This window comes from Lactuca virosa, chromosome 6 (genome assembly GCF_052849685.1).
Source record: "Lactuca virosa cultivar CGN04683 chromosome 6, Lactuca_virosa_CGN04683_v6, whole genome shotgun sequence".
In the NCBI taxonomy this organism is placed as follows: Eukaryota; Viridiplantae; Streptophyta; class Magnoliopsida; order Asterales; family Asteraceae; genus Lactuca; species Lactuca virosa.
This window is the reverse complement of record NC_136431.1, coordinates 79,826,362-79,842,044: the sequence shown is the minus strand read 5'-3', so window position 1 is coordinate 79,842,044 and position 15,683 is coordinate 79,826,362. Positions and strand designations below refer to the sequence as shown.

General features: G+C 34.2%; 1 protein-coding gene across 1 annotated transcript; it reads left to right on the top strand.

The window, feature by feature from the left end:
- The first annotated feature begins 8,487 nt into the window (after positions 1 to 8,487).
- LOC145119357 (AP-2 complex subunit alpha-1-like) lies at positions 8,488 to 14,899 on the top strand. The gene is made up of 25 exons (XM_079055007.1): positions 8,488 to 8,915; positions 9,328 to 9,459; positions 9,570 to 9,695; positions 10,083 to 10,145; positions 10,226 to 10,323; positions 10,415 to 10,694; positions 10,767 to 10,859; positions 10,969 to 11,070; positions 11,182 to 11,279; positions 11,370 to 11,451; positions 11,527 to 11,615; positions 11,708 to 11,813; positions 11,922 to 11,987; positions 12,078 to 12,184; positions 12,255 to 12,359; positions 12,446 to 12,566; positions 12,651 to 12,830; positions 12,914 to 13,111; positions 13,213 to 13,293; positions 13,380 to 13,544; positions 13,632 to 13,718; positions 13,793 to 13,918; positions 14,020 to 14,100; positions 14,189 to 14,340; positions 14,419 to 14,899. Exons 1-25 carry the CDS (start codon positions 8,784 to 8,786, stop codon positions 14,546 to 14,548), a joined length of 3,000 nt encoding a protein of 999 aa, XP_078911133.1. The 5' UTR covers positions 8,488 to 8,783; the 3' UTR covers positions 14,549 to 14,899.
- The last annotated feature ends 784 nt before the right edge of the window (positions 14,900 to 15,683 follow it).

The following is a 15,683-nucleotide window of genomic DNA, read 5'->3' as shown; positions in this document are numbered from 1 at the left end:
TCTCGTGAGATAGCGGGTTTATGACCCAAAAAAATTATCACGCTTTCATCAAAAACATTTCATTATGCAAATCATATTTCAAATAGACGTTTTCCACATACCATTCCATATCAAAACATTTCATTAGACATAACATAATTCAAAAGGAATTTCTTTTCACATTCCATTCCCTTCTTTCATTAAGGGCTAATTTCGATATTGAACCGTTGCCAATTTTATACTTAGGGTCTAGCAATACCCCAAGTCTATACCAAGGTGAAAAGAACAAAATCAGATCACCCTAGCATCATTTCCACTAGGATATTATCTCGCGAAGGGGAAGCGCCACCTCGATAGATTCCTCTATATTACGTTACAAAGACATCATAGCTCGAGCATATATTCTTGTCATTACTTTCCAATTCTTGTCATTATTTTCCGTTTTATTATCATTAATTTCCATACTTTACACATGTTATATTTTAGTATCAAAATACTCATTTCAAAAGTAAAACATCTATATTTCAAAACATTTCAAACATGTTATCAAAACATTCGTTCTTTCAAAACATTTTTTGCTTTCAAAACATTATTGCTTTCAAGACATTCTTTGAAAAACATTCCTTTCAAAAGTATTTAACACATTCATTTTATAATGTTTCATATATCAAAGAATTGTTATTTTATTATCATAAAATCATTTTTCCATGTACCCCAAAGTGGGAAAATGCCAACACGTACTCACCTTAATCACATGTTGGTTAGCTAGTCATCTTCTAGTTTCTTTCCTTAGAGAAACACTCTCAAAAACCACTTATATAACAAGTAGGTGAAGGTCAACAAAATGACCAAAATACCCTTGAGGGTTATAAAATTTATAAACTCTTCTCAACATCATTTTTCAACTATTTCTAACTAATATAATTAATCCTTTCTCACAGTGAAACACGGTCGTTCTTTTAAGCATTGGAGAAAACATGGTTGTGTTTTCATGTCTACACACACGCATCTCGTTTTTTTTCTCAAAATGACACTCTACTTTGCATAGTTCTCGAAGGCCATTTCCAATTCACTTTGTATCATTTATATAGGTTCTAACATATGATTAAGAAACGTTTTATCATCAAAAAATACCCTTAATCCATTAATTTCTCTTTAAAACCTTTAAGGATATGATGATCCTTAAGCTTAAATGAAGGTTTATCTAGTATAGTTTCCAATTTCACATTCTAAAACGCACATAGTTAGTTCATAACTCATTGAATACCCATATGAATGTTTTTAAGTACATAAAACCACAACCAATTCCATTTTAAGTGCTTAATTTAACTATGGAATCCTCAATTCCATTATTGCACTCAAAATGCTTATAAACACACAATTGAGAGTGTTAAGAGCTTAAATTGCTCAATAACATTCTTCAACCTATATGACTTATTCCCAAATCATTTAATGAATCATTGGGTGTTTTCAAGTGTATAAAACATTTTGTAACACAATCCAATCCCATACTAAGCTTTTAACAACAAAGGGATTGCCCAATTCCATAACAAATTCCCAAAATGCTCTTATGGCCAAATACTTCATAAATTCAACTAAAGATCATTCAATTCTTCATGTTTTTGAATTCAAATCATATTATTAGTATCAACTCATGTTTATGATTATCATATACTCAAAAAATGCTCACATACAAAGGATGTCATTGTTTTCATCACAATTTCCCTAAAACCACACAAAATCCATGTTTATGCAACATTCTACCATCATGGATGTGTTTGAGAATTCCAATTAGGTTTATTAACACTAAACATCATTTAGTTCATTGAATCATCTCTCAATCTTAACATCTCAACATGAAATCCCCAAGTTAGATTTCTAGGGTTCATGAGGGTTTTCACTCAAATCTTCAAATCCACCATGGAATGATTGGATTGAGGTTGGGATCATCAAAACTACCCAAGTAAGGTTAGAAACCAATACCCCAATCATTGTATCCTTTAAATTTTGACATTGGGTTTTATCCACTTCACCAAAAACGATTTCTAGGCTAAATGGGGAGAAGATTTTTACCATGCAAGCATTGATTTCTTCTTTCCTTTGCCTGATTGCTTAATTATTCACTTGGATCGAACCCTAGATGGAAGGGAGAAGAAAAATTGCCATTAAAAGTTCTCTAGAATGCTCAATACATAACTGGAGGAAAAATAAGGAGAGTGTTCATCTTATTTCCCATTTTTTTTTTACATTTAGTCTCTTTAATTCATGCATTTTATCAATTTTCACCATTACTTCATTTGTTTTACATTTGTCTAAAAGGTTGACATAAAAAGTCCTCCTCCATCCATTATATAACTTTAGTAGTCCTTTCCGTTAATTGAGTCAACCTTTTGGTCAAATCACTTTGCCAACTTGACACTTTTGGCCCTTTACTTTTAAAATGCTATTATTTTCACTTCTAACTTTCCAAAATTCATACCAATAATAATATGATCAATCCTTGATGATTTAACTATATAAATCATTTTCATATATATTACTTTATTAATTTAATAATCTAGTTTAAATTTTAGGATGTTACTATTGGGTTTTCTATGCATCTTTACACTAGTTATGGCAATGAAAGCCTTCAACAGTAAACCTAAGTGTACATGCACCCTAAGATTCTAAGTTTTACTATTATAGCAACGCAATTTCAAAACTAGAAAATCAACTTATAAGAGAAGGATTCGAATATATATCTTTAGACAAATCGATTTGTCTACTTGATTCCTTGATCTCTTGTTGCTTTTGGGAAGACTAGTATCCAAAGGAGAGTACCTCTAATGTTTCACACCCAAAAGCCAAGAACCCTAAAACTAAGGAGAGAGGCTAGAGATAAGAGGTAATTTTTCATCAAAGTGCTCATGGTTACGAAGTTTCTGTAGTGTAACTATCAAGGGTTTGTTAGATTTATGTCACGACGTCGGATGGAATGCAGGAATCGATCATATCATGGGTACAACTCGGGTAACCTAGTGGGTTTATGCCTTCAGTAATGTATGAGTTGTCCTCGCGACATAGGGATCGTTGGACAATGAACTCATGTTTTCAAGTAGTTCCCCTTAGGAACGTTGAGTATCTACGTAAGGGGAGAAATGGATCGCTCAGATAGTGTATTGAGTATATCATGCGAGAGGTACGGGAGCTCGTCCTTAAAATGGGTTAGTATGGGAGTGCCATGTATGTTCGCAAGGAAGCACTTGGATCAACCGGGTCGTGTATTTGAATGTTAGAACTTGGTTAGCTCGCAGAAAGGATTGGTTATCTATTTCCAAGGATCGACAATTGTGGATCATTTTCAGAAGCAGGTATGCAACTTTCTTTGTTTTGTGTTGTAATCAGGTATCGTCACAAGTGTAGAAGTAAATGAGTGTATGAGGACAGTCTTCTTTGAGTATAAGGATAAAGTGATATAGTTGGAATTCGCAGTGTTCCACCAAAATGTGTGATGATTATGGATTGAGATTGTTCGATTCATGTTGGGGTGGTTGGTTTTAGTGATTATTACAAATTTTTGAAGTTTTGGAATGTGATGATGGAAGTTCAAATTATAAGGATAAACATTTCTTTGATTATCCATATGTGATATTGCGTTTCGTAAGTTCGGGTATGGAAGGACATTTCGACTTTGTGCATAAGGACAATTGGTTCGGCTCGGGTCGAGGATTGTATGGAAAGTCTTCCTTCATGTTCTTGTCTAATAAAGGCTTGGGGATTCGAGACACCATCCAACACCTGATGAAGATTTTTCTAAGTTCCCGAGGTTCGAGTTACATTTTAGGTGGAGTGGCCTTTCTGTTAGCAATTGTACAGTTACAATTAATATAAGACTATAGTCTGATTACAACTATCTCATGAATATGAATTGATGTATATCAACAAATGTAGGTGGGACCCCAATTGGTCTTTGGTGTTGCTTGTTAGTAGGATGGGTTTGTCGGCTGACAAACGTCAAGAGGTATGATAACAAGAATGAGGTTGTATCGAGAGATTATTATCCAAACGGCTAGATAGTGTCACGACATATCATGAACAATCAAGTAGGCAACTTATGTGGTGAACCCGTCAGATTTTAGACCGTGTGCTACATGGATGTTATGTGTTGAGTAACTAACAAAGCAATATTCTGTCACACGAAACCTAGCACTGGATAGTCCAACCCATCATGTGACAACCCGAAACTTTTTCCGTTTCCATTATGCAATTTCCATTAATAAAATTTGAATTTTATTAATCTTTCGTCGAACCTTTGATTTAGAAAATCATCTGGTATTATATAATTAAACTTATATATGCAAGTCAGAACCAAAAACCGCGCGAAACTCAAAATATCCTCGAAAATCATCATGTTCACGACCTGACTGGAGTTCACGGCGGTAAACCTGTTTACGGCCGTAAACTCGTTTGCAGCCAGCGTCGGGTGGACCCCACCCACCGACTACAAAATCCCCTATAAATATGAGACCCCCAGCCTTATTTGAACATTTCTGACCGGAAACTCTCTCATTCTCTCTCTAGAACCTCTGGCCGTAAACTCCGTAACACCCTTTTTTCTCTCTAAGAATCATCAGAAAACACTCCTGGAGGTTGTTTAAGAGCATCTAAAACGTGTTTTCATCGAAAACAACATCACTGTTCTTGAGTTTACGGTCAATCTTCATAGACCGTAAACCCATTTCCGACCGTAAACTCACCAGATCTTCAAAGGCCGTAAACTCAGTTTACGACCGTAAACCTTGTTCACGGCCGTAAACTGCCTGTCGACCGTAAACACCTTTTAAGTGGTGCAGTTGTCCGAAAACCCACTTTCCCCGATTCGATCAAGTCCCGATAACATTCCTTAACCGAAATTAAGTGTTTTCTAACACTTTATATAGCGAAATCGCTAATTTAGATACATATGTGTATTTATTTGATATTAGGATTCCGTTAGGTGCCAAGTACAACCACTCGAGGATCTTCGTTTCCAGTCGACGTTTTCACACATCAACTGTGAGTTCATACCCCTACACTTTTACTGGTTTTAACATGTTTTCAGGGGGGGAATACAAGCCAAACTCAAAGTATTTTATTAAGTTTTAAACTTATTAATACAACTCAACGATTTCCATGTTTAATAACTTACTCATATATTTTATCCCTTTTGTAATATGTTGAGCATAAGGGGAAATTGTTATTTTTGGAAATCTCACTTCATAGCTTTCAGAAAGGTTTTACAAAACATTTTCCATAACAACACTAGTAAACTATAATGGGTATAGTTTGGGATAACCCTCTAGGCAGTTTCTACAAAAATCAGATTTCCTGGTTGAATATATATAAACTATGGCCGATTTAGTTTATGTTATAGGTTTTCTCGGAAGTATAAAGTACATTTATTCAAGAATAACTACTGTTTTATAATGTTTCTCACTAGTAAACTAGATTATACAGAATTGTGAGGCTCTACTTCAATACTGTACCCTTTAGTGTACGGAACTAAATCCTATCATAGTATAACCAGAGTCTCCTGGAGGGAGAGCGTGAGATTTGTGAATAGATCTATTCAGGACTGACAATCCCACACCTGAACTGCTAGCTACAGTCAGGCGGGCACGCCTGGGGTGAACAATAAAACTACTTTTAAACATACTGATAGTAATCAGTATGGTTATACGACTCACAAATAAGTATAAACTAACTTTGGTTTACGGACTCTACTCTTCATTGTTTTATTTTGAATAATAAAACTACTTTTAAACATACCGATAGTAATCAGGGGTTTCTAAACTGACGTCTCTACCTCTAGAACGGATAACTTGTTTTTAGGGAAAATATAGGATTTTCCCAGGATAACACTGGCATTTCTAAAACTGATGGTTTACTTTCTACCAGCGAATACTCTTTCAAAACTGCTTTTCATAAGAAAATATAAGATTTTCTTGAGGAACACTTTTCAAAAAGGATTAAAGAAACATTTTCCACAAAAAACTAAATGCTTATGAACTCACCAGCTTTATGTTGATATTCTTTCAAAACTGCTTGTATTCTCAGGAAATCAGTAGACAGGTACCTGTTGGAATTTGAGAAGTTGGAGCAATAAGAGTCTTATGTTATTACTTTACATACTTTTGATGTACCTAAAACAAGAATTCAAACTGATGTAAACATTTTACTTATATATGTATCCACTGTATTGGTTGTGTTGCTATTTTTCCTATTATTCATTGGTTGTGATGCTAAACATGACGTCATCCGCCCCCGAACGTTTCCGCCGTTCCGGTTTGGGGGTGTGACACATCATGACTAGGTAAGCATATGTCAAAATGGCTAAGACTAAGGGGACTTGATAACGTGCCTCCTATCCATATGAAAAGTCCTAACAACAACAATGCTTAGTCTGCATAGACGACGATCTTCACGACAAAACCTAAGAGATGCCTGGCAGCTCGACAGTCCCACTGCCATGCCAACCCACTTCATGCTAGCCTTGTTGCTTGATGACCGACCTGTCACATCCACAACCAAGTTGCCTTGCGACAAAACGACACATGCAGACAATAAAGGTAGTGTACGCACCACTACCGATATAACTTTTGAACTAATCACACCTTTACATAGAAGACAGAGGATGCCTTCGCCAATTAGCTTTACTTTCTGTAGCATGGCTGACGCTCTCGTCTCCTAAATGCGAGACTTTCGCCATCACTTACCATATAAGGCCACACGATTAGGTAAAAAGGGTAACATTCAATACTACTCTTCATACTCACTCTCATACACTAATTCCTTCCATCGGAAAACTGAATTGATCGTCAAAGCGTTCTCCCCGGGACCTCCTCCCAGAGTACGACTAACGAGGTTTCCTCTATTGATTGTGGTTTAAGGGCTCAATCATCTCATGTTCACCATAACGGAGTTACCTTAGGGACCGACTCCTCATCACTCCTGGTATAAGATTTATTCTTAATTTGACTTGCCTTCCAGGTGGCAAGTATGGTAAAATCTCAAAGAAACACTACGAGAAATTATCATACTACTTTCACATCTTCAATTTTCTTATTTTCAATTTTTCTTGTCTAACATATATGCAAGATAAGACTCACATCCTTTTTGAATATATTTTCTTCTTTATATATGTTGTTAGGAAAACTTCTTTATGCATTGACAAAAATAATAAAATAGACAGGAAGGAGAATCGAACAACACCTATTTTTTTTGGAAGTATATACACATCTACCAAGTCACCGACAACACCTAAATTGAGTAATTGTATAAATCCGAATTGATATATACTACGTAATAAAAAATATCTATGACCCTATTTTTAGTGAGGCCCAAGGTGATCGCCCAACTTGTCCTACCTACTAGGTCATATATATATATATATATATATATATATATATATATATATATATATATGTGTGTGTGTGTGTGTATGTGTGTATGTGTGTGTATGTGTGCGCCAAATAAGACATGACATTGGTATTGGGGGAGGTATACACTAGAAAGAAGAATTTCTTCAAGGACCACCTTATTTATCCTCTCTATCACAATACTCAGTCACCTTTATCAAAGTAAGACATACACTCACATTGTTCCAACAACTCCCCATGTGGTTTTAGATTCACATCATTAAGCAACATTTTTTTTCTAATCATCACGTGTATTTGATCACCTAAATACATATTCACTATAAGAGATTGTGTTTCATATATTAGAGGAACATACTAATTACCACCCCATTATATTTCATACATAATAGCCAGAAGCACCGTAATAGGTTGTGTTTTGTATATTTGTATAAACATACCGACCACCATCCCATTGTGTTTCATACACACTAGTGATATGCACCATAAAAGGTTGTGTTTTACACATTGGAGGAACATACCAACTATCATATCTTTAGGTTTCGTGCATAACAACCGGATGGATACACCATCCAAGGCTTTTTATCATACACAATCTGAAGAGTCAACATATTATCCACTTGGTTGCTTTCGACACTAGACTAATTCTCAATTGTTTTCAGCACCAGACTAATTCTCAATATGATCAATTTCACCTAAAAAAATTCATATTAAACCAATTTCCACCATTTGATCTATTTATTTCCATCATGAAATCAATTTTAGACTTCATCATAAACACCATATAAACATGTCATTTTCATGAATATTCTTAAAAATACTTTTTCAATTAATTTCTATTTAAAAAATATTTTATAAAATAATTTTTTTTGTTAAAGGTAAATCAATCTTACATGTTATCATAAATTCATAACATAAGTATTTTTTTTCCAAAATTTATACGAATTAAATTTAAAGCCAATTTTTTACCGATAATTTCTCTTTCACACAAAAAAAAAAAAAAAAAAACTCCATAATTACAAAAATAATAATGACAGAAGGAGAACATCACACAGCTGGAGAAGCATATGTAATAATGATACTCAAACACTCATTAAATAAAAATTTAACAACAAAGAATAAAAAAAGAAAATTAGAAAAAGTCGTCTTCTCATTCTCACCCGCCGACGGCTATTCCAAAACTCTCCTCAGTCCACCTTCTCCCTATTCTCCTCCACCATCTTTCTCTCTCCAGATCACACCTTTTCTTCCGTAAATCTTCATGTTTTTACTTCGATTGCACATGGATTGCTAGCTGTATGTGAAATTCGCCGTCAAACGATCGCTGTGTCGTCTCGGAGTTGGTGATTTTGGATTAGGATCTAGAGTGAGAAACGCCTCTGACTTGGAACTGATCGGAGCAGGGTGAAGATGTCGTTGTCAGGTATGCGAGGTCTCTCTGTCTTCATCTCTGACGTGCGTAATTGCCGGAACAAAGAGCAGGAACGACTTCGCGTTGATAAAGAGCTGGGCAATATCCGTACTCGTTTTAAAAATGAAAAGGTTAGTTAGGGTTTCCTCATCGGATATTATAAGTTTTCTCGACTATGATATACTTTATTATTCGTCAAAAGTGCAATTTTTAATGTACACACAGTTGCGTTTTAGCTGCACATAGGTTTGTGAATGCGTAATTAGATTTAATTCCACGCCAAGTGAATTTTCAGATTAGGTTTAGTCTGTCGGTTGTGCCGATATATGGATTCGAGAGGATTGCTATAGTTTATGCTGGTGAGCTGAATTGCCGATGAAAATGACTTTGAATTAACTCAGAGATGGATAATTCTTAAATTCAATAAGGAAACACCAAACCAAGAGAGCAGATAAACTTGTAGTCTTGTAGATGAGACTAGGATTGGGATTAGTGCTGCAATGTAATATCTGTATAACTTGTTACATTCATGATTCATCACAGGGTTTATCGCCATATGAAAAGAAGAAATATGTTTGGAAGATGCTCTACATATATATGCTAGGATATGATGTAGATTTTGGTCACATGGAAGCTGTTTCCCTAATATCTGCCCCCAAATATCCAGAAAAGCAAGTAAGTTAAGTGTAAATATCTTAGTTCACATGATCTGCTGTGAAGTCTTCTAGATCTCCCTTCTTCTTCTTCTACTCATTTAACTTCTTTCTATGACATGATTCTCTCAGGTTGGGTATATAGTGACATCATGCTTGCTCAATGAGAATCATGATTTTTTAAGATTAGCAATTAATGCAGTTCGCAATGATATTATCGGACGCAATGAAACTTTTCAGTGCCTTGCATTGACACTGGTATGTATATAATATTATTAGCAAAGTCATGATTTTGTAGTGTCTATTTTGTTATGTGAGCAGGTGGCTTTTATTATTTCTTGCTTTTTAATGTTCACAGGTAAACTTACTTTGATGCCCTTTAGCTATCTATATACATAAGAATGTCAGTAATGTTCACAGCAGTTTCCACTTGACCTATTGAGACCTAATGCTATTATTAGATTTTTGTGAATTGTTTGAGGCTTAGTTAATACTCTAAACATTAGATACATTACACTTACTTTTAATAATGAAAGTGATTAAAATATTTGGTTTCTTGATTGTGAATTTAAAGGTTTTATGGCAAATAACAACAAACAATGGTAATCCTTATCACTCGATAAATAATAACTAGTTAATATACAGGTGGGGAATATTGGTGGCAGAGAATTTGCTGAATCACTAGCACCTGATGTTCAGAAGTTGCTTGTAAGTTCAAAAATACACATAGAATATATTTTTCAATTATAATTTCAATTGCTACTTTATACTTACTTTGTTTACCTCAGCTTTCAAGTAGTTGCAGACCACTAGTGAGAAAGAAAGCTGCACTATGTCTATTAAGACTCTTCAGGAAAAATTCTGATGTTGTGAATGTAGATGGCTGGTATGTTTGTTTCCACCTTTACATTTTACTATTTCCCTTTTATTTTTTTAATCTACACCTTTGACTTTTTATTATTCGGTCAAACTTTCAGGTCAGATAGAATGGCACAGCTCTTAGATGAACGTGATCTTGGTGTTTTGACATCATCAATGAGTCTTTTTGTTGCTTTAGTATCCAACAACCATGAAGCATACTCAAGTTGTCTTCCAAAATGTGTTAAAATTTTAGAAAGACTTGCTAGAAATCAAGATATTCCTCAAGAATACACATACTATGGTATCCCTTCTCCATGGCTTCAAGTCAAAACAATGAGAGCCCTTCAGTATTTCCCAACTGTTGAAGATCCAACCACAAGAAGAGCACTCTTTGAGGTTATATATTTTATTAAAAAAAATCAAAAATCCTCTCTCTTTACTTATAAAAAGCTTATTAATTGTGGTTAGGTTTTACAACGGATACTCATGGGAACAGATGTGGTGAAAAATGTCAACAAGAACAATGCTTCTCATGCTGTATTATTTGAAGCTCTTGCTCTTGTAAGTTTATACAAATTTTCATCATCAAATTAACAAACAGATTTGGAGTAACACAATTTATTAAAAGTTGTCATCATCAAATCTAACAAACAAATTGGGAATAATACAGGTCATGCATCTTGACTCTGAGAAAGAGATGATGTCACAATGTGTGGCACTTCTTGGAAAATTCATAGCTGTGCGTGAACCTAATATCCGGTATTTAGGTCTGGTAAGTTACAATCTTTTTTCCCTTTTTGCCCTTTTTGCCCTTGAAGACTTGCAGTATATAATGTTTTATCTTTATTGATGAATCTGATGTTAATAAAAATGGCTTATGCAGGAGAATATGACTCGAATGTTGATGGTTACAGATGTTCATGAGATAATTAAAAGACATCAAGCACAAATTATCACTTCACTTAAAGATCCTGACATTAGGTCATCATACTTAGTTCCTTTTAATAAATTATCATCTTTTATATTACTTTACAATTTTGTTAATCATATATTCATATCTCCCAAATACAGTATTAGGAGACGTTCCCTTGATTTGCTTTATGGCATGTGTGATGTCACAAATGCCAAAGACATTGTTGAAGAATTATTGCAGGTATGCAATTTCAAGGGCATAATTGTAAATTTGCATATGCCACTGCCACTGACACTGACACATGTACTTTTTTAGTATCTTGCAACAGCAGATTTTGCAATGCGTGAAGAATTAGCCTTAAAAGCTGCTATCCTTGCTGAAAAATTTGCCCCTGATTTATCATGGTATGTGATTAGTTAAATAATTAATAGTTTAATACCCATCTTATTACTCACATCCAAGGGCATAACTGTAAATTCCATCGTTTTTCTTTCAGGTATGTGGATGTTATACTTCAGTTGATCGATAAAGCAGGAGATTTTGTCAGTGATGACATTTGGTTTCGTGTTGTGCAATTTGTCACAAACAATGAAGACCTTCAGGTACCTTTTATATATTATATACACCTTACTATTTTATTATTATTATTATTTATACAAATAAAATCATTTATAAGTTTTAAAACTCTCTCTTATCGTATAATTCATTAGCCTTATGCAGCATTAAAAGCCAGAGAGTATCTTGATAAACCCGCCATACATGAGACAATGGTGAAGGTGTGTGTGTGAACTCTCATTTTATAACTCCTTAACTTTTTAAAAACAAGATTTTATATTTTAAATATGTTAATTTTTTGAAATGAACAGGTGAGTGCTTATCTTCTTGGAGAATACAGCCACCTTTTGGCAAGACGCCCTGGTTGTAGTCCAAAGGAAATTTTCAGCCTCATACATGAGAAGCTTCCTACTGTATCGTACGTATACATGGTTATTTACGCTTTTGCCCTTCTGTTTAGTATTTAATTAATTATCTTTTTTTTTTAGGACACCTACAATCTCTATCCTTCTAACAACATACGCAAAGATTTTGATGCACTCACAGCCACCAGATCCTGAATTACAGAATCAAATCTGGGCAGTTTACAGCAAGTCTGTTTACATTTGAATATCTAATGTCATTTCATTATTTATTCACAAATTCATATTTTTTAACCACAAATTTGTTTTTATGTTAGATATGAAAGTTGCATTGATGCTGAAATACAACAAAGAGCAGTGGAGTATTTTGCATTGAGTAGAAAAGGTGAAGCTTTAATGGATATATTAGCTGAAATGCCCAAATTCCCAGAACGCCAGGTATATTTTTATCATCTGGATTTCTTCATATAAATAAATCTTTCACCATTTTTAAAAAAATTTAAAATTTTGTGTTATGTGAAGTCTTCGTTGATTAAAAAAGCGGAAGATACAGATGCTGACACAGCAGAGCTAAGTGCTATAAAGCTGAGAACACAGCAACAGGCGTCTACTGCTTTAGTGGTGACAGATCAGCGCCCTTCAAATGGGGCCCCACAAGTGAGTCAACTCGCTATGGTTATGATCCCTACCACAAATGATACGGTGAGGGTCCTACTCCTACACACTGGATAAAATTCTAATTTTAACTCTAGTTTATAGTTTGATAATTGGTATGTATATTTCAGGATCATACTCCCCCCGTTGACCAACCGTTGACCGAGTCAAATGGGGCTTTGACCATTGTTGATCCTCAGCCCTCTGGTGATATCCTTGGAGATCTTTTAAGCCCACTGGCTATTGACGAGTCTCAATCAGTCCATGATGTTGGTTCAAATGACGCTTTAGCCCTTGCACCTATTGAAGACCAGGAATCTACTGTCAAGGTTCTGTCTCTTTCTCCCTTTTTAAAAAAAAATCTTTATTGATTTTTATTTGTTAAATATCATTTATCTGATTTTTTTCTAATGTTTTAACATTTTCACAGCCAATAGGAGATATTGCAGAAAGATTTCATGCTTTATGTCTCAAAGATAGTGGGGTTCTATACGAAGATCCTTACGTTCAGGTAATTTATATGTTTTTTTTATTATTATTATACTACAGTTCATTTAAGATAATTGATATTTAATATTATTAATATTGTTATTGCAGATTGGTATTAAAGCAGAATGGAGAAATCACCAGGGACGACTTGTACTATTTTTGGGAAACAAAAATACGGGCCCACTTGATTCAGTACAAGCTGTGGTTTTACCTCCATCACATCTAAGGGTGGAGATATCATTAGTCCCAGAAATTATACCTCCACGTGCACAGGTCAGATTATTTTTTACTTTTTACTTTTTTTTTTTTTTTTAATTTAAATGTTTTATTAAATTGCTTTTATTTTCTGAAATTGTTTAGGTTCAATGCCCACTTGAAATTGTAAACCTCCGACCTAGTAGGGATGTTGCTGTTCTTGACTTCTCCTACAAGTTTGGAACCCAATTGGTATTTTTTATAGTTGTAGTGGTATTTAATTTAATTTAACTTTTTAAATATTTAATTTGTTTTCGGTTTTACAGGTTAATAATAGACTTCGGCTTCCAGCAGTGTTGAACAAATTTTTTATTCCTATTCAAGTTAGCGCTGAGGAATTTTTCCCTCAGTGGAGATCACTATCTGGACCTCCTTTAAAACTTCAAGAAGTGGTTTGTCCATTTTACCCCTCCTTCCTCTTTACATTATTAAATTTTGTGGAAATTATATTATATTAAGTATTAACTTCCAAGTTCCATCATAATTTATACAGGTAAGAGGCGTGAGACCAATGCCATTAGGAGAAATGGCAAATTTGTTCAACACTTTGAGATTGATGGTTTGTCCTGGACTGGTAAGTTATTTATATTATTTATTATCTACAATAGCAATGTATTTCCATTTATTTTTTTAACCCTAAACAATTTTTGCATTATTTTCAGGATCCAAATGCGTTTAATTTAGTAGCAAGCACAACCTTCTATTCAGAAAGTACACGTGCAATGCTATGTCTGATCAGAATAGAAACAGATCCAGCTGACAGAACACAGCTCCGCATGACAGTTGCATCAGCGGACCCCACACTAACATTCGAGTATGTTTTTTGTTTTTTAATTTTCATATGTAAATATATGAACGAATTTGGATATGGTTTGACTATTTGTATACACAGGTTGAAGGAATTCATCAAGGAACATTTAGTTAACATTCCTACAGCCGCCAAGCCATTGCCACCTCAGCAACCTCAGCCACCACCAATTGCCACGTCAGATCCAGGGGCTTTGCTTGCTGGTTTGCTTTAAAAAAGATGAAAAATTTGTAAAATGGATATATAATACACATTTACGCCTTTGCCCTTATCTTCCAACAAGTGGTGAAGGAACGCATTGATACGGGAATGAGCTGGCGGGGTTAAATGAGAGGCGTAGGATTAGAGTTGGGTTTGATGAGGGTATTGTGTTGGGTTTTTTTTTTTTTTTTTTTTTTTTATAAAAAAAACAATGAGGTTGTGTTATTATTAGGTCATGTTTTTCTCATTTTTGGTGAGGGTTTATTTGTTTATAGATTTTTTTTTTCAACTAGTTTTTGGACGTTTGTTTTGATAGAATTTGTGAAGGTTGAACTTTGAATATGATTGTAACATTATTATTGCATTTGGTTGTTGTTAATGCATAGAAATATTTGGTTGTCTCATAAACTTGCATGTTATCATGTTCATGTGATATCCTAAATTTCTTGTCTTCTATGGTTTCAAAGAATTAAACTTGGATTTTTTTAGAAATCTTTCATCTAGATCACAGATTTCATTTCCAATCAAGGTACTTTGATCATTACTGTTTCTTAAAATTATGTCTTGATAACTTTTGTTTGCATGACAAGAATAAATGTGTCATTTTCTTTAAACACCATGCATCAGTTCACAACCTTTTGACACAAAATTAAGTGTACGTTCAATATAAAGGATTCTTCAATAGAGATGCGGAAATTGAGCCATGTTCTTCAATATCTTTTGGAGATACTGTGTAACAAGAGAAACCGATGTTCAACCATTTACCTTCTTTTTCTGAGTCATGCTTGAAACTCGAAAGTCGAATCAATAAGAAGTCGATGGGTCTTAGATTTATTGATGCTTAGGACCGATACAAAAAAGAAGGGATCAAAGTTTTTGAACCGGTGTTTGATGCATATGCAGAAAGAATAGGGATAGCTGGCTGTATCGATTTTCTTTGAGGATGCAACTTAGGTCAACAATGATTATAGTGTATTCTTTTAACAATGACAACATTTTCTTAAAAAAAAAAAAATTCAGGAATGATAGTGTATTTTTTCATATCACCAAGATGTTTTTTTCTTCTTATGATTCTCCCATTCTCATAAAAATGTTAGAAGTGTGCTTTTAATTTACGTTTTTACTTTTCTAATTTTTTTCATTTTCAA

Coding starts and splice junctions, on each gene's coding strand:
- LOC145119357 (XM_079055007.1), top strand. CDS start 8,784: ATGTCGTTGTCAGGTATGCGAGGTCTCTCTGTCTTCATCTCTGACGTG. Junction 11,452..11,526: donor TTGTTGAAGAATTATTGCAG/GTATGCAATTTC, acceptor GTACTTTTTTAG/TATCTTGCAACAGCAGATTT. Junction 14,101..14,188: donor TGATGGTTTGTCCTGGACTG/GTAAGTTATTTA, acceptor CATTATTTTCAG/GATCCAAATGCGTTTAATTT.